This window comes from Vombatus ursinus, unplaced genomic scaffold (genome assembly GCF_900497805.2).
Source record: "Vombatus ursinus unplaced genomic scaffold, bare-nosed wombat genome assembly UNPS02014802.1, whole genome shotgun sequence".
In the NCBI taxonomy this organism is placed as follows: Eukaryota; Metazoa; Chordata; class Mammalia; order Diprotodontia; family Vombatidae; genus Vombatus; species Vombatus ursinus.
The window spans coordinates 30399403-30419378 of record NW_020954580.1 but is presented as its reverse complement, the minus strand read 5'-3'; the positions used below and the strand labels follow the sequence as shown (position 1 = coordinate 30419378).

At 37.0% G+C, this 19976-nt stretch overlaps 1 protein-coding gene across 1 annotated transcript in view; it reads right to left on the bottom strand.

Moving 5' to 3' along the window:
• The window catches only part of VWA8 (von Willebrand factor A domain containing 8), a 399466-nt gene that overhangs the window by 160709 nt on the left and 218781 nt on the right, over positions 1-19976 (bottom strand). Inside the window, exons 24-26 of the mRNA XM_027873608.1 lie at positions 18886-19005; positions 17846-18051; positions 15156-15307 (exon numbers count right to left, since the gene is read on the bottom strand). Coding sequence (XP_027729409.1) covers positions 15156-15307; positions 17846-18051; positions 18886-19005 — 478 coding nt within the window. The remainder of the gene's footprint in view (positions 1-15155; positions 15308-17845; positions 18052-18885; positions 19006-19976) is intronic.

Here is a 19976-nt window from a genome sequence, read left to right as displayed (position 1 = left end):
AAAAAAAAAAAAAAAAAAAAAAAAGAATAGAAAGAAAGAAAGAAAAAGAAAAAGAAAAGAAAAGAAAAGACAAGACATGGTCCCTAACATCATGGAGCTTACAATATAATGGGGGAGGGGGAGGTAAGAGGGAGAGGCTAAATGGCACAGCAGAGCATTAGAGACAGTTCAAAGTCACTTATCAGTTGTCTGACTGTAGGCAAGTCTTGTAATAATAAAACAATCATAACAGTGTGCATTTATGTAGCACTTTAAGGTCTTTAAAGTACTTTGCATTTGTCATCTCAACTCATCCTCATAACAGCCCTGTGAGGTAGGTGCAGTAAACTATTCTCATTTTACAGATGAGGAAACTGAGGTAGGATTTGAATTCAGGTATTCTTGACTTCAAGTCCAGCATTCAAAACATTGTGCCAGCTACCTCTCTTAGCCTCGGCTGCCTCATCTGCAAAGTGGCGATTGCACCCTTTTCACAGGGTTGTTATGAGGATCGATTAGATAGTATGAGTAAAATACTTTTCAAACCTTTAAGAACTACATAAATGCTACATAAATGATGATGATGACGATGGTAATGACACACAGATAACTATAATATACACTACATTCTTATATAGTATATATTATTATATATAGTAATAAAAAATATATATAGTAACAAAATATATATAGTAATATATTCCAAAATATTTGTTTGTGGTAATCTTAGAAATGTAAAGCTGGAGGGATCTTAGAATATTTCTACTTCATTTCTTTCCTTCCAGTTGGGGATATCCCTTAAAGATCCACAAGAGAGGGATATCTCTTCCATTCTGAAGATTCTTCATAAAATGAAATGCCACCCCTCAGTTATCCTACTTTACTAACAATCCTTTTTAATGCCAACTCTAATCTCTATTTTTGTAATGCAAGCCCACTTCTGTCCCTAGCAGAGGTTCCTGCAAATATTTACAGGGTAATTTCTAAATGTACAGCTCTGAGCTAGGCCCTTGTGGGGAATATGAAGATTAATGGTCCCTCTGCCATCATGAATCTTGAATTTTAGGAACCTAGTCACTTGAAACTGTTGACTAGTTCTTCTTTCTAAATTTTCTTTCCCAAATTAAGTAATTTCAAACTCAGTCACAGAAATCAATAATTTTAGAGCTAGAAGGATTGTTATCTAATTCAGTTCCTAAATTTTACAGATGAGAAAATTGAGGCAATATTATTGTATGACAATACCGACTGTATATTACTGTGTTTCTTAAAGGGCAGACTGTGACTATAGCAATGTAGCACTGACGTGATAAAATGTGATAAACTATCACATTCTAACATATGATGAGGTAAGAAAAAGATACATAAATCATGGACCTACATAATTTCTTTTTTGGGATTTTTTTTTTTTGCCCAAGCTTGTCATAGTACAGCTAAAGGTACATAAAATAACTGTAAAGATGTGCCATAGTAAAATACAAGAAGGGAAAGCAGAGATGATAACAGGCAAAAGAATACCAAAAAATATAACCAAACCCAATAACATATCCCTTTGTATGCCATTAGCAATGAATCCTGAATCTTTCTCAAAAGTAAAATCATGGGGGCAGCGAGGTGGTGCAGTGAATAGAGCTCTGGCCTTAGAGTCAGGAGGACATGAGTTCAAATCCAGCTTCAGACATTTGACACTTACTAGTTGTATGACCCTGGGCAAGTCACTTAACCCTGACTGCCTCACCAAAAAGCAAAAAAAAAAAAAAAAAAAAAAAAGGTAAAATCACGGAAACAGAGAATATCACAGCTGAAACACTCTCATTATATAGATGAGGAAACTACAGCCCAGAGTTGAAGTGATTTGTCCAGTCACATTCCTGGTTAATGGCAGAGTCCAACTCAATCTCCTGATTCCATGTTCAATGTTCATTCCACTACAACAAACTGTAATTCTATGAAGTGAAAGAAAAATAAAAAAGTGAAATACAAAATGTTAAACTTGCATATAAATTTACAGGTTTACCTGAAAAAACTAAGATGTGTGGATAACTTATTACAAAGGTAAAAAGGGGTACCATTCAGACATTAACACGGATATACAAGAAACAGTATGGTACAGATAGACAGGGCATTAATTAAATGCTATTATATGCCAGGCCACTGCTAAACACCAGGAATACAAATGCAAGCAAGACAGAACCTGACCTCAAGGACCTGCATTTTAAGCGGAAGAGAGCACATAAAGGGTAGACGAAAGGGGGCATGAATAAGGAAGCCTATCAAGGATGAGCTGAAGAAGTCCAGAGAGTGGAGTGGGAAGAGGAATATGGAGGAATCGTGGGGCTCATCCTAAAATAGTGCTCTAAGCAGGGAGGCACTAAGCAGGAGAGCAGGGTTTCAGGGTGGATGTTTCCTCAGGGCAGCAAGGCAGATAGTATGCACAAGGACAACAAATATGGAGAATACAGTGGAAAGAAAAAGCTAAATTTTCAGGAGGTAAATATGAGTCTGAACCCTAGCTCTGTGCTTAATTACCTACGGGTCCTTTAAGTGGGCCCCTTCAGCTCTATAGGCCTCATTTTCCTCATCTGAAAAATGAGGGGATTGGGTTAGATGACGACTGAGGTCCCTCCCAGCTTTAAGATTATGATCTTAAGATTATACCCGCAGAAAACAATGAAATTAAAAATAAAACAAAAACCACAAACCCCGGAAAGCACAAAACAGAGTAGTCAACAGAACTATCTGAACACTTTCCCCTAACTGAGGACAAGTAGAAATCCAATATATGGTCCTGTTTTGAAAGAAAAAAAAACAAAAAAACAAACCAGTGGAATTCCTCCAAAGAGGGAAGTTGAACTGAAGGGTTGCAATGGATGGCTCTATTACAAAGGGTCAATAGTGTCTGTCTAATGAGAAGTAACTGCAATTAAGATTTCAACTGAGGAAGTCAATTTTAAACAAATACTTCTTAAATAAGGTTCTTGGGATAAATGAAGCTAGTCTAAGACGTGAAGAGAGGCAGCGTTGGCTGTGAAGGGTTTATTCCACAATGGAGCAAAGAAGTATAACAATTAGCTAAATTCTGTGCTGTAGAGCACACACACACACACACACACACACACACACACACACACACACACACAAAGCTGTGGTGAGAAAATAAACCTATTCAGTGTGAAAAGAAACATGAAAACCTGAGAGGGAAGACACCTTCTTTGTGAACAACTCTTTTTTTTTAAGCTTTAAGGTCTTTCTGCCAAATTATCTAATGAATTGTGTTTTCTCCACAGAGACTTGGGAGCTGACTGCATATGCCTATATGGGTCTGAAGTCACGAGTGCTTAGGAATATATTCATGCTGCACTGATTAACAATTGCCCTGCTTAAGCTGACTTTCATTACATTAATGGTGATGAAGCCAGCAACGCCAAATTAAGTGGTTCGCAGGAAAGTTCACTTTAAGGAGAAACTTCCCTGTGGCTCAACTGGAAGAGTCTAAATGGTGACAAGTTTTCTTCAAAGGCTGGCAAGAAGAGTTGAAGAGTCCAGGAAAACCCCTAGCATTGGGGTCATTATGGATATAACAAAGAAAGGCAGGAAGAGCCAGAACTGTACTTCCTGCAGAAAAGGAAATTGTCATGACATTATTTCATCTTTCCATCTCCAGCACCTAATACAATGTTTTGCACATAGTAGGATCTTAATTGCTAAGATGAAAATGAATGCTCTGTAATCTCTAATAAATAGAATGAATCTTATTAAGAATGCATATGAAGCAATGGCCCTGTCAAGAGCTGTGTGTCAAGTGACTGTGGAAAACAACACTGAACTTAATTCTTTAGCAATGTACTACTGTCAGTCTTCATACTATTTTACAGAACTTTATGGTCCCCCAGACATCTCCAGAGGTTCTGGAAACAAATGGATCATCATGTTATGCAAAATTTGTGTCTGTTGTATTTACCATGTCTTTCTTGAAAACTGCTCCTGAGACCATTAATAGGGCAAATAAAGCAATACGGAAGGGCTTGACAACGATCAAAAAGTAGGAAATGCATTCTTGTTCTGCATTACAGCTTATGATGCAAAGTGCTTCCCATTCCCAGAGAAACAGTGGAAAGAACACTAGAAATGGAATAAAGAGGCTGGGGTTCAATCTTCATCTCTGTGTAACTTTGGGAAAAAATTATGTCTGTCTCTCTATTGGACATTTTGAACTGGATGTAGACATCATAAGCTCAGTACATTCACAACCGAATTCATCTTTCCCTGCAAATCCTTCCCTCTTCTAAACTTCCTTATTATGCAGAGGGTAGCACCATCCTCCCAGTCATGGCTCCAAATCTAAGTGTCATTTTTGACTCCTCACTTTCTCTCATCCTCCATATCCAATCAATTCTGCCTTCTCAACCCCTTTTGTATATTCCTCTTCTCTCTTCTAATGCTGCTACCATCTTGGTGTAGAACCTCATTACCTCATGCTTGGACTACTGCAACAGCCTACTGGTTGGTCTCCCTGACTCAAATCTCTATCCATTCCTGTTCCTCCTCTAATCAGCTGTCATTCTGATCTTTCTAAAGCCAAAGTCTGATCATGTCAACACCCTCCCTCTTCCTCAACTTAATCAACTCCAGTGGCTCCCTTTTGCATAAACTCTGAAATCCTCTTTGGCTTATAAAGCCTTACATAACCTGGGCCCTTTCTTTCTTTCTTGAGTTCTTAAAACCTTATCTCCTTACCACAAACTCTGCACTCCAGTGACACTGGTCTCCTTGCTTTTCCTCACACAAAGTACCTCACCTCCAAACTCTGTCCTTCATGCTTGGATTTCTCTCCAACCTCACCTGCCTCAGCTTTCCTGTGTCATCTAGCTGCCTCTGCCTTTTGCTGATCATCTTTAATTTATCCTGTGTATATTTTCTTTATACATAGCTGTTTGCATGTTGCCTCCCTCATTGGACATTAAGCTCTTTGAGAAAAGGGATTGTCTTTTGCTTTTCTTTGTTATCTCCAGGGCTTAGCACAGTGACTAGGAACACATAGGAGACACCGAATACATTCTACACGACTTATTAACTGACCTCCCCTTGGCCTTAGTTTCTACAGGTATAAAATAAGAGAGTAAAATTAAATAGACTGAGACATCAAAGCCCCTTGTAAGCTTTAGGATTCCATATATTCCTGTGTCATTCAACAATAAAAATGAATGAATACTTACAATGATATTCTGCACAGAAATATCTTACTACACTCACATTTATCCTTGCTTTGTTAATTAATTGAGAAAACATATAAAGGGCTTTGAAAAAACCTTAAAGTGCTTTTTAAATGCTAGCTATTACTCTCATTACTATTAATTTACTTTTTCATTGGCCATCACCTAGCTCAGTTGTAGCTAAAACAACAAATCTGCTCCACATCACATCTGATATTGTGGCTTGCCTGGGTGTCAGAGCAGGAAGAAAAGAAGAAACAGGCACTTTTGAGATCGTTTGAGTCCACCTTAAGGATCAGTTTGAGGGAAAGCAAATATCCTTACAAGGCAGGAATTCTGGGCAGGGAAGTATGAATTAATATAATTGTCACCATGGATACATGTTTTGCTTGAAACCCATGAAGGAAGCTTCTTTTGGCATGCCTCGTGCCAATGAGGTAAATCGCCAGGAGTATTGGATACTCTTGAGGATATACATCAGCATAGCTAGAATAACTGGAGGAAAGATAAAGTTGCTAATATCATACACATTTCTACATTGATCTGTACTTGCACTTTTGGGGTGATTTTTAAGCTGCCTACATAATGCCTAATGCTGTCTACATAAATTGGATGCAGTTAATTCAAAGGTTTTTTTTTCCTTAAATTCAATTCAATAAATTGTTTATTAAATGCTTGGTAAAAACCAGACCCTATATTACTGTTGCTGCTGTTGTTGCTGCTGCTACTGCTACTACTACTACTACTACTATTACTACTACTGGCAGTTATCTATCTAGCATTTAAATAGTGTTTTAAGATTTGCAAAGCACTTTACAAAGATCTCATTTTGTCTTCACGATAGCTCTTCCAGGTAGGTGCTATTATTATCCCCCTTTTATAGATGAGGAAACTAGGACTGAGATCAAGTGACTTGACCAGGGTCTCAAGTTCCTGATTTGGAACTTAGGTCTTCCTGTTCCAGGTTTCTAGGTGGTACAGTTGATAGAGCACTAGGCCTAGAGTTAGGTACTTAGCACAGTACCTAACAGCACTTGTTACAAAGTAGTTACTTAAAAAAGGCTTGTTTCCTTCCTTCTTGACTTAAGCTCAGCACTGGCATTTGAAGTACAAAGACAAAAACAAAAACAATCCTCTGCCCTCAAATATTATAAGCTGTGCAGGGCTAAGGAAATACAAGGGAAATGCAAAGTCATTTCTAGGAAAGGGTGGTGGAAGTACTAACGTGGTGGGATCAGAAAAGCCCTTTGTAAGAGGAAGCACCCAGGCTAAGCCTCAAAGGGAGCTGGGGACTTCCAGAGGCTGAAGCAAGGAGGGAATGCATTCCAGGCATGGGGGACAGTCTAAGCAAAGGCAGGGAGTGGGAAACAATGTTGGGCAAAGGGACCAGTTTGGCTGGATAGAGTGAAGGGGGAAGGGAAAGAGAGCAAACACTAAGTAAGCCTTACTAAATGCTTTTTGATAGCGTCATGGGAAATGTCTGGGGAACTTTGTGAACTGTTTTAAATACCAAACCAAGGAATCTGTATTTTACAACTAAGAACCGCTCATGCTTTTATCAGTGGAGTAACATGGTCAGACTTGTGCTTTAGGGATATCAGTTTGGCAGCTGTGTGGATAGAAGACTGAGAAGAGAGGCTAGAGCTTGGAAGTCTGATTAAGAGACTACAGTAAATTCTGTAAGTACTTATTATGAAAAATACTCTCTACCTCCAAAAAAGAACTGATGGAATCTGAATGCAGATTAAAGCATGCTTTTTCATTTTTCTTGGGTTTGTTTTTTTTTTGGTGGGGGGGGAACGTCTGTGCTTTCTTTTGTAACATGGCTAATATGGAAATATGTTTTGCATGACTTCACATGTATAACCTATATCAAATTGCTTATCTTTTCAGGAATGGGAGGGAAGGAATGAGAGAATTTGGAATTCAAAGTTTAAAAAAATGAATCATTAAAAATTGTTTTTACATGTAAATTGAGAAAAAATAAATAAAAAAAAATTTAAAAAGAGGCTTTTGTGAGAGAGTTCAAGAGCAAGAGAGATGATGAGGTCTTGAACATGGGGTGTGGCCATGTGAGTGAAAAGAAGAAGAATATGAAAAATATTGAGGAGGTAGACTCAAAAAGAGTGGTCATGTACTGGACAGAAGGATAAAAAAGAGGCATAAAATTGAGGATGCTTTCAAGGCTGCAAATCTAGGTGAATGGAAGAACTGTGGTAACCTTAGCAGATACAGGAAAATGGGAAGGTAGAGTGGGTTTACTTCAAAAAAAAAATTGAGTTCTGTTTTGGACATAATGAATCTGGGATTCAATTCTCCAGGACTGGAGATCAAGAGAAACGTAAGGACTGGATATGTAAATATGGTAGTCATCTGAACCCTCTCACCATTTAGTCTTTACTTTCCCCAATTTGTTTTTATTTTGTATATATAATATGTACATGTGGTGTCTTCCATTGAAACAAAGGTTTCTTAAGAGTACAAGCTGTTTTAGCTATATTTTTGTATCTCCAGTGTCTACCTAAGCACAGTACCTGGCATATATTAAATACTTAATATACTTGAGTGATTCAATTGAACTGATTAACTATACGACCAAGATTTTGAATAGTTTGAAGTAAAGCCAGAGTAGGGGTAATAAAGTGGGAAAGTATTAGTGCAGTGGAGTGAATGGAGGTTATGAAAATAAAGAAGGATATGTTTAAGAGGAGTGAAAGAGAAGAAAAGATGGATGTACAGTTATCCCTTCCACATCATGGGGGTTAGGGGGACAGCACCCCTGCAATCTGGAAAATCCACGTAAAATTTTTTGGCCCTCCCTTCATATCGCAGAAGTCTGAATTGTTATGGTATTAAAAGATAAAATATATCTACATTATACAAAACTATACATATATTTTATACATTTCTAAGTTTCTAAACATTTTCTGTGTCATTTGCAGGCCTTCATGTGTTATCTGCAGCTTCTGCAAAACTCTCAAAAAATTCCCCTTTAATTTCTTATGCTGACCCGCGATATATCGAAATTGGGATGGAGAAAGTCGTGAAATGGAAGGGATAATTCTGTGTGTGTGTAAGTGACACACACACGTATCTCAGAGATGATCACTGAATCCAGGTGAATCACCATCAGCAAACCAGGAGAGACATGGAGTGTACTCATAGGGAGTGGGACACGGAGCAAAGGAGACTGAAAAGGAAAAGTCAGATACACGAGAGAAACAAGAAAAAGCTATGACACCATGAGATCAATGCTATGACCATCCCTGTGGTACAGCAGGAAAGAGTGATGGATTTGGAATTATAGGGCCCAGGATCAAATCCCTTGCATCTGTCACCTACTATATGTGTGATCCTGGGCCAATTTGTTTCTCTGGGTTTCAGTTCTGTTATCCATGAAATAAGGAGACTGGACTAGATGACCTCTGAGTGCCCTTCCAGCTTAATCACTAGTCTTATAATCCAGTGAGGCAGAGTGAATGGGCAGGTCATGGAGGTTGAGAAGGCAGATGAAATAAGAGGCCACGTTGTTTGAAGGAACAATAACGATGCAGTCTCCAGGTATAAGGAAAGGGGTTTGGGTTCAGAGGAAGTCTGAGTCAACTGATGAACTCCTTAAAAACGGAGGGAGAATGATCTGAAGGCTTGGTATTACCCAATATTTGGGAAGCGATGGACAGAATGAATCTCAAAGAAGGAGAAGTTGCTGAGAGAGAGCAGCAGAGTGGAGTCTGGAAGTGGCAGTGGGCAGCAAGGACGCCTACACCTTCTCCTGGCCCAGTTGTATCAGGGAGCACAAGAGAAAGAGCATCCAGAATTGGAGAAAGTTTCCAGGAATACTGTCTCTACTGTGAGAAGATAGAGGAGTGTAAGAGGAGATGGTCTAATTCAAAGGGCAGTTTGTTAATAAGATAATAAGGGTTCCAGAGAGCACAGATTAGTGAGCTGTAGGCAATGAGATTTTTATTTTATGACAGATTTGGAAATCAGGAGGAGAATGACTGACAAGAAGACATCTGAACAATTATTACATGCCTGAAACAGGGGCCTCTATGTAGGTTTAGTCATTTTAAGGCACTTCCACATATGTGGTCATTATTTTCATACATGATTTGTCTATTGTCATCATTCTCATGTGTCTGAATCAGATAATAATATTTAAGCAATCTGTCGATGTGAATGGCTCTCTGTTGCCCACAAGGGCACTGCATCTACCACTTTATGAATCTATTCATTATACAAAGAAGAAATGTCTTGAAATTTAAAATCTCAAGAAATAAGTGTAACAGAGAAAAAAAAATATAAACACTTCAGTCTGACACATTCTAGATTAGCAACTCTTCAATCAAGGTGCCTAGGAATGAAATGTTTTCCTAAAGCACTCTTCTCAGTGAAACGTGTCTTCTACATGGAAGAACATTACACAAAACTGGATGAGTTTTTACTGAACTTAAAACAACTTTAATTATATTAACCTTGCCTTTAATTCCATATAAGCTTTTTCCTAGAGGAATTTTTCTGAGAATGGTAATCTGGGAGTGATTAACTTGCTACAAAACTTCACATGCAACTCTGTTTCCAGAGCATGGATAGTAGTTTGCCCCATAAGAAAATACAAACCTCTTCAAGTTTTAATAAAATGAGAAGTGTTAATAGCTGGCCTTTATTCTCCACTGGAGAAAAATATAGCATTAACTAGGATTCTGGTAAAGTTTTGCATAATGAACTTGTATCACTGTAAATCTTGCATTGCTGCAAAGAGCTTCAAACTTCCCATATAATATTATTAGAAATAAATGAGGAAGTAATTTTCCATTACAAGTGAGGTCTATGGCCTTTAAAATGCCATTATTTTGTATTAAGAAAACTGATTGACTCTGGAATCAGAGCACTTGGTTTCTGATCCTACCTCTGATATTTACTACCTATGGGAATTAGGTAAATCATCCTGGGCCTCAGTTTTCTTATCTGTAAAATGAGAGGTTTAGACTAGATGCCTTCTGAGGCCCCTTTCACTTTAGCTCTATAACCTCAAAATACTTATGAGTAGTCACTCAACAGTTTTTTTTTTTTAAAATGTATCCTATATACAAGGTACTGTGTATAGCCAGCCTATAGTGAAGGCAAACAAATACATATAGTCTAACCAAGCATATCTGCCCAAGAATCTCTCAAGGGAATATTAGTAGGCAATCTATCATGATCGATTATTAATTCCCCATCATCATGGCTCCATCTCAAAGACTATCATGCTGAATGACTAGTTAATTGATTCAGGAGAATGAGTGACTTAGATAGGTACTATACAGTCAGGATGAGAAATAGTGCAAATCAGAAAAACTAGCAAGGATTAATGGGGAAATAAATAGCCAAAGCCAAAAGAAATGAGCACCAGGGATCGAGAAAAGCTGGATGACACTTCATAGAGGCCAGAGACTGTATCTTTGTGCTCTATTTATTTAACACCATTGGGCTTTTTTATAAGAGATCCATAAGACTGAACTGTATTCTGAATTAATAATAAAACAGTGACCCCAACCTCCCCTCATATTGTTATGGCTTTTATTTTGCTTAACATGATCCCGCTGTATCCTATTTTACAGCAATAGATATTCAGTTAAAATTCTATTCACACATGTACCACTTCCTCCACCAAAAGGCATGTGTTACTAACACAATGGTTTAAAACCATGTGTTACTCCTTCTTTGGAGGTAGCTGGTGGCAAAGTGGAGACAGAGCTAGGTCTGGAATGAGGGAAATCTAATTCAGGCTTAGACACTTCCTAGTTCAGTGACTCCCAGTCAAGTCATTGAACCTCTGCCTCAGTTTCCTCAACTGTAAAATGGGGATCATAACAGTACTTCCTTTGAAGGGTTATTGTGAGGATCAAATGATACAATATTTGTTAAAAAAAAAAAAAGTGCTTAGCACAGTGCCGGGCACATAGTAGGTGCTATATAAATGTTCAATCCCTTTCCTCCTTTGCTCTTCTCTCCCTTCCCAAACCAAGGTGTGTGTGATCACTGTATGATATTTATTAGCCATGAGTCCTCTATTATGTTTGTTTTATCTCTTCAAGGACTATTAATCGGCAGTAAACTTTTCACTCAGACTTGTTAAAACCCAAGAGTCAAAAGTTTATCTAGCATGACTCACTGAGGTGTGCCACAAAGAAACTGGATCTATTACAACCATCACAGGTTTCATGAGCCTATACTTTAAGGATTTATTAAGTGGGTCATTAATAATTCTAAAAACTTTTTTAAGTAGAGTAATTTGCACCTCAGTGTCTAGATATAAACTCCAATTCAAGAAATTGCCTTCATGTCCATGTTGTTTTTAGGGCTTGAATATCAAATTTACTTTTTTCTTCCATTGTACAGAGATGTGACTCTATTAATAGGTGATATATTCCATCCTCAAAGCAGCTCCCTCTGACTACATGAAATAACAACAAACTCTGTGGTACTTTTTGTGCATGACAGCATGTAAATCTAACATAAGGTATTATACAAACCACTTTAGGTGAAGATACAGACAAAAGAAGAGAGGAAATATTTTTGAGAAAAGTTATTTTCTTAGTGTATTAGTTCTCTGAGTTAATGCCAAAGCATATCTCTAATATTAGAATTGTTAACATGCCAGAAACACACACACACACACACACACGCAGTTAGGTGATTTAGTGACTCAAGCATTGAAATTGGAATAACACTGAGTTCAAATCCTGCCTCAGATACTAGCTGGGTGACCCTGCCCAAATCATTTAACTACTCTCAGGCTCAGTTTCCTCACCTGTAAAATGTCAATGCTAATATCACCATACATCACAGGGCTGTTGTGAGGATCAAATAAGAACACTCGTAGAGTGCTTTGCAAACTTTAAAGGATGATATAAATGCTAGTTATTATTATTTATAATTATTGTACATTTATAATATAGATAACTCATTTTCATAGTATCCCAAGGTTTATAAGCACTTCTCCCCCACTCTCCATGACAGTAAGTATTATCACTGCATTATAGAAAATGAAAGTAAAGGCTTCAGAGAAGAGAAATGATTCGCTGATGGTCACTGAGTTGGCAAGTGTCACATTTTGTGATTTCATTGTGTCTTGTACTTCTTTAAAGAGCAGTTTTATGAACTGGGCCTCTCTAAATGTGAAGAGGCCAGCTGCTCAGATGACCAATAAGTCACACATGGCTTGCACCGAAAGCTTTTCACTTCCACATTGTCTCTCACATCCATACGCGTCTTTACTCACACAGTTACCAGCCTAATTCAAGGTAGCAAGAATAGAGACTTATATAAGAGCTATGATTTCATTGGTTTATGGAGCTCCCAGTGAGGAAACTACTTATACAAATACAGGTCAGCATCTTCTCTGGAGTTTATAGCCATGTACCAAGGGGGTGAGTAACTTGCTCAGTATCAAACAGTCAAGCGTGTATCAGAGGCAGGCCTTGAACCCAGGTCTTCCTGGCTTTGAGGACAGCTCCCTAACTACACCATGCTGCCCCTCAAGATGGTCCATCTAATTCTTTATTAACACATTCATTAGGTGAAGGAGAAATGTCTTAGAATTTAAAATTTCAACAAATAAGCATAATAAAAAATGAAGGGAAAAATGTGTGTGTGAGTGTGTTGTGAGGATAAAATGAGATAACATTGGTAAGGACTCTGCAAATCTTAAAGTGCTTATCATCAACATCATCATCATCATTATCATTATTATTATTGCTGAGGGTTATTAATGGATGATAAAATCACCCACAGAGTAAGTGTAAGTGGACCACAGCATAAAACCTTGATAGTAGAAGACATCATCAGGTTCATATAGGAATAGATAAGGAGGTGGGCTGGTCATATAAGAAGAGGGAACATAGACTGAAAGCTTGAATGTGCCCTAGGAACGATGAACTACCAAAAAGCCTTGAGGAGTCTTCCTGCACCTGGAGTGCAAATTATATAGAAGTTCTACTGAAGGACATAGACAAGAATCACACAAGATTAAAGTGCTGAGTGATGACTTATACGGTGCAGGAAATACCTAAATTAATGAAATTAATTATCCTTTAAAGGATGGAAATATAGAAAATTGTTTTCTTTTCTGAGCACTGAAATTTCTAGGAGTCTTAATTATGATTTTCTTGTTATTTCATCATTTTTCTGTCCTGTCAAGACTCTTCCTGATCCCTTTGGCGTTTTTCTTGGCAAAGATACTAGAATAGTTTGCCATTTTCTTCTCCAGCTCATTTTACTGATGAGGAAACTAAGGTAAACAAGGTTAAGTGACTTGCCCAGGGTCACACAGCTAGTCAGTTTCTGAGTCTGGATTTGAACTCAGGAAGAGGAATTTTCCTAATGCCAAACCTGGCACTCTAGCCACTGCACCACCTATTATGATTACTTACTGAATACAAGAATTTCATCTTTTACCTCAAATGTGTGCCCAGTATGAAGAAAAAATAAATTACGTACTCTTACTTTGAATGTCTAATTTAAATAAACAGAACATTAACATGAAGCCTCACATACATACTTGATAATTAAGAAATTATTTTTAATAAGCAGATAGAGAATACTTTCACTATTAGAAACTAAAATATAAAAGACACACTTTCATTCTAAGGCAGAGGGCAGTTACCAACAGAAGCAAGAAATGCCATAATAATCAGGTTACTAACCTTGCTTCAACATGTCCATATGGTTACTAGGCAACAAGCAGAGCAGAACTACTGCAGGAGGCATCTATGCATTAACAAATGCATTAACCACAACATTTTTCCAGAAAAAATAATTTCTTGCTCATTAATAATAAAAACCAATGCAAATATGATCTCTGCATAATTACATCCTGTGCTTTTATCACAAAAAAGGGAAATATTTGTTTCTCTGTAAGCAATTCTGATTTGTTTTAATGGTTTGCTCTTATTGGCTATTTGACTGTATTATTTTAAAACATCTCCATTCATTAAATAAATAGGAAAAATAGTTGCATATGTAATCTAGACATATAAAAACTACTGAAATAATTTCGAATTATTGACAAAATGTCATTTCCTAACAAAATGATGAATATGCATTTTCTGCACATAACATTTTAGCTAAATAAACTATAGTTTAAATTGTCTTGAAATACTGAATAATATCATTTCATAAAATTTATAACTTATAGCTGCCACACTAGACCTGTTAAATTTATTTACATTTATATTATCTGGTTACTTAGAAAACTGTTTTTCAAGGAATCATGATGGGTTTGTGCTGATTCATTTAGAAAGAACAACTTTATTTAACAGTTACCTTCCAGTCAAGAGCACACATTTGCAAATCAGACAGTTAATGTTAGGGGTACAGATTGTATTAACTGACCTACATTAAGATTAAATTGGACTGGCCTCATTACCATCATCTTCTATGGGTGGAACAAACTTGTCAAAGACTTGAAAATTCAAATGCTATATGTCATAATTAATTAGGTGATATATGTGTGAGTGTACATATATACATACACATGTGTACATACGGGTATACATATGAAATAAAATCACCTTGTTATTCCTTGTGTAAGTTTCTTATGTAAAATTTCTTATGTATTCTTATGTAGAATTATGTTATTAACTTTTAAATGAAATGTTGAGAGTTAACAGGTATTAAACAAAAAAACAAACAAACCACAGACTAATAAAGAAACAAATATTTCCCTTTATTGGATTATCTTACAACTACTTATGTAACACTCAAAAAGAATAATTTACAGGTGCATAGAAAGGAATTATTTAATTATATTGAGTAGTAAAATATATTTGCATATCTGGCAGGGAAAAGTCAATTCAACCCCAACTGAATTTAGCAGGGATTATAAAAGTGTATTTTAAATGAATCAGCAGCAGTTGAAATCAGAATTTTTATGACAATAAGAGTTTTTAAAAAAAAAAAACAACGTATTCATCTTACTCCTTTGCCAGCTGCACACTGGTAGGTTTTGCTCCAACAGGAATTCCGTATTTGTGTAACGTGTTCATCAAAATCTCCCTCATATCACTGTTGTAGGAATCAAAGTCAAACACATTTCTTACTACACTGGCAAGTCCTTCAGCAGGAAATTTCTGTATTAAGAAAAAAAAACTTTTCTTAGACATCTAGTTAAACTGTAGCATGCAATAAAACTCAAAAATGATAGCAACTAACAGTACATTTAAAATTAATGGGCAAGAGAAAAACTCAATTGAATTAAGCAAAAGTTTAGAAATAAAAAAAAATCATGTGATTTAGATAGGTACTATTTTATCACATTTGCTATTCACTTAGGTGACTACTTTCTCAAAAAAGACTTGTTTCTAATTTTGAAGTTAGCAGCTTTAGCACACAAAATAAATTATTTCTCTTACCCAAATGCTCAATGATCTGGAAATCAATGCTTCCTGAAACTTTCCAGCTTTAAAGTTTCAGGAAAGGTGGTGTAAACGAGTAGAATATTTAAGCGGAAGTGTTCCATATCAGAAACCTTATTCTGCACTAGACACCGTATGATACAAAAAGATTACACAAGACACCAACCCAGGTCTCATGTAGTTCATGAAAAGTACTATACAAGATTAAATTACTATCATATAGAACAGAAAAAAGAGAATAAAGAAAAAAGAAAAAAAAAGAATAACACAGAAGGGTGGAAGAAACAAAAGGAAAGGAATGGGGAAAGCTGAGGCAGAAATCCAGATGAGTTAGAAAAAAGGAAAGCCTATGAAATGAGAAGAAAGAGGATAATCTCTGGAAGTGATGCAAAATGATACCTTTTTGGCTGTTTATCTATTGTATAAATGAAGGCAAGCATTTTTTTAGCTGACTTTAAAACACCAAGTGGTTTTAAAATATTTTAATAAAAAATAAAGAATAAGTAAATAACTTGCTTTATTATATTCTTCCAGCCAGGAATATAAAAATCCAAGGGTCTTCATTTTTATATCTTAATCACAATGTTTTAAAATGGGAAATTGAAAGTACAATGGTAAATGAAACACTCTGCTGTATAGTTTAAAATAACTATACAACCAAAGGAAAAATTCACTTTGGGACATGATTTTTAAGGTGCAGGTGGGATGTCCAGCAAATCACTCAGGATGAAAGACTGGAGCTCAGAGGAGAGCTTGGAATTATGTCTATAGATTCCAAATCACTGACAGAAAGGTGATAATTGAAGATATAGGAGGAGCAGACAAGATACAGAAAAAAAGAAGAGGGTTGATGACAGAGATCTAAGGGCACCCCATCCTTAGGGGGCAGGGAGAGTGATGAACCACAGAAAGAGACTGAGGGTGAGTGGTTTGATCGGTAGGAGAGAAAAGAAAGTCATTTCATGGAAGCCAAAGGAGGAAAGACTATCAAAAAAGGGGGTAGTCTACAATGTTAAAAAACACTGCTGAGCTTTGCAATGATGAGGTAGGTAACTGACGTTTTTGGAAAGAAAGAATCAGAGGGTATGGAGGTCAGAAGCCAGTACTGGAAGTGATTTAATGCAGTCTCACCCTGGCAGGGAAGTGGGGAAGGATTGTGGAGTAGGATGAGGAGATGCAAACCATGATGAGCACAGAGAGCTCTTCACAAAGTTTAGCAGTGAAAAGCAGCAGAGATGGAGGATGACTGAACTGGTTAAATTTCACTTTGTTCAGCCGCACATCTTCTCATGACAAGAAATGTCTATCACCCAGGTGTCTGCTTACATAAGATTGTGAGATTTTTCTGCAACTGTCTCCAACCTCTCCCTTTCATATCATTGCTAGGCCCCATGTAGTCATGTTACTTGTCTGTTCAAAAGCCTGCCATAGCTGACGACTGACTTGTAAGGGGAGTTCAAAGCCTTGTGCCTGGCATTCCAGGCCCCCTGTAATCTTTCCTCGCCTTAGCTCCCTGACCTCCCTCCACAACAGACTCTGAGCTCACTTGTTATGCTGCCTTTAAACATGTTGTTACTTAGGCCTGTAATGTCCTTTATTTCTTTGGAATTCCTATCATTTAACATCCAACCCAAATGTCACCTCCTCCATGAAATCTAGGATCTCTCAGATAGTAACTGTCTTTCCCTTTAGAATACAAAAGCAACATTTTGTTTAGCAACTACCTAACACATTTACTATGTTATTTTGTGACATTTTTGTGTCTCCCTCATTACCAGACTGCAAACTCCACAAAGTGAGGGACAATGGCTTACGCCAACTCTGTACGCCCCCAACTGCCAGCAGTGTCCTGGCTCTACCTGAGTTCTGCATGAAGGAGGTGGTTAGTAAATTTTTGTTGATTGTTGCGTATTTATTGTTCCTAATTCAGAGATGTACTTGCTTGTCCCTTCCTTCTTTTTCTTATCTCTAAGTCTGCTCTCTAGCCATAAGAAAATTTCCCAGAATCCCAAGGAAATGTTTAAAAAAAATTAATGTTCTTTGATATGAGGCCTTCTCAAAAGTTTTCTGAAACTGAAATAAATGGCATACATTAGTGCTCCATAGTACTTGATTCTAGGCCACACATGCTCCCTGTCTTGATATACATCTTTAAACAAGCACTTAAAAGAATCAGAATGAAAACTGATGTAAATTTTGCAATATGAAATAGGACTGAAAATTTTCAAATGTCTGCAAAGATTTATGCTGTACCTGTAAGTGTTTGACTATGCTGACAACTTCTCTGGTGGAATATGGATAGTTAATAATTCCCTGATCTGCTAGGTGCCTCAGTTCTCCAAATGCAGCAACAAGCTTCTGAAGGATTGGCTCTGGAACATTTGGTCCATATTGTCTGAGCATCTCAAGTTCAGATTGTGGTTTAGGATTATCAACTGCATGGCAGCTAAAAATGTCACCTGGGGAGGAAGGCAAACACATGATATGTAACTAGTCCATTTGATGATAATGACCCAATAAATGACCCAAACTAAATGGGAAATAAACATAATTGTTCCCTTTTGTTTGATTCATATATGTAAAATGGAAAAACAGTATCTCTCTATTGATCTATCGATCAATCAATCTATCAATCTATCTATTTATAGCCAGAGTTCCTTTTGGTTAGGCTTTAGAGCATCAACAACACAAACTTTAAAGAGACTCCATGAGGTCTTATCTAATCACCTAGGGTCACAACATTATCCTTCTCTATCTGGACTTACTCTATCACCTGTTTTTTATTTTATACATTTTGGCACTTTATGACTGCTATACTTTATAACTGCTATTACAGAACTCATTTTAAAGGTAAGTATCTTGTCCTTTTTCTCTATCTTCCACTGCACAAAGTCAAAGATTGGGCCCAGGTTAAAGAAGCGTTATCATCAGAAACCTGAACAATATCTCACATAACACAAGACAAATGTAACAGGTTCTCAGTACTTATAAGCTGAAGAGCTCTGGGCCTCAACCAGGAATTAGTATTCTGTACTCGAGTAAACTCAGGAGTCCTTAGTACCTTGGGAGCAAAGCTAAATCAGTTAGAGAGAACTATTGGCTTTACAATATATCCCCATGAGACTTATAAATTGGCATAATATGGCACCTTTTAACATAATAGTGGCACTCAAACAAATTTAGCTGAGAAGATCAAGCAAAAAGTCATTCATCTTACTGCATATTATTCCATGTCAGGCCATTATCACCTATATTACTTAGTTTCTATTCCCCAGAAAGGCAAAGCAATTTACCTAATGTGCCAAAAAAATCGTTGCCCAGGAAAGGAAATCCAGGTCTGTTGGCCAGGACAATCATTCTAAAATCAGGGTGAATCACTACAACATTTTCTCTTCCATTCACATTAGCAGCACCTGGGAGGAGAAAGTATTTTTAAATCTCTCTAAATGCATTATTTATTGATGACTAATAATCTTCCTTGGAACAAAGAGTTGTGTCCTTTTAAAAGATAACATGAAGTAACTGGCATATTGTTTAATTGCCAAACACTCCAAAAGATGTGCTAGTTATAAACTGGTTTCAGAAAATGACAGACTATAAAACCTACACCTTGAGCAATAATTTCCAAAATGACATGAAGTGAATGACTTTGCATTGTATACACTAAACTAATATTGTAGCCTGCTTTTTATTTAAAGATAATGAAAATGATTTTGAGAAAGGCATCTAATCCATAACACTGCAAAATGTGGTTTATAAAATCAATTCCTGGCTTAAAGTACAATATTACTAAAAAGGTAAATTTTGTGATTTGACTCAAATCCTAGAGCAGTGAACTGTAATTTAATCTTTAGTGTCAGTTATATAAAATCAATGGAATCCTGTTTTCATACAGTTTGTTACAAAAATTTGGACATACCATATTTAAGTTTCCATTCTGGAACATGACTAGATATTCAACTAGAAACAAAATTAGATACAGTAAAAACAGCTTTATAGACTATGGTCAATCTAGGGCACGGGTGGGGAACCTGTGGCCTTGAGGCCTTGTGTGGCCCTCTAGGTCCTTAAGTGCAGCCCTTTGACTGAATCCAAACTTCACAAAACAAATCCCCCTTAATAAAAGGATCTGCTCTGTAAAAGTCGGACTCAGTCAAAAGGTCACACCCAAGGACCTAGAAGGCCACATGTGGCCTCGAGGGTGCAGGTTCTCCAGCCCTGGTCTAGGAGGTAGATGTTAGACTCCTGCCTAAACCCTGCAGTGACCAGGGAATATAGCAGTAGCTGTACTTCTTGAAATAAGTGTCTTGATTGGTTGGGGTTGTGAGACTAGCATGCAATTAAAATGGATCATACTTCATTTTTGGAGTGATATAGCAGAGTC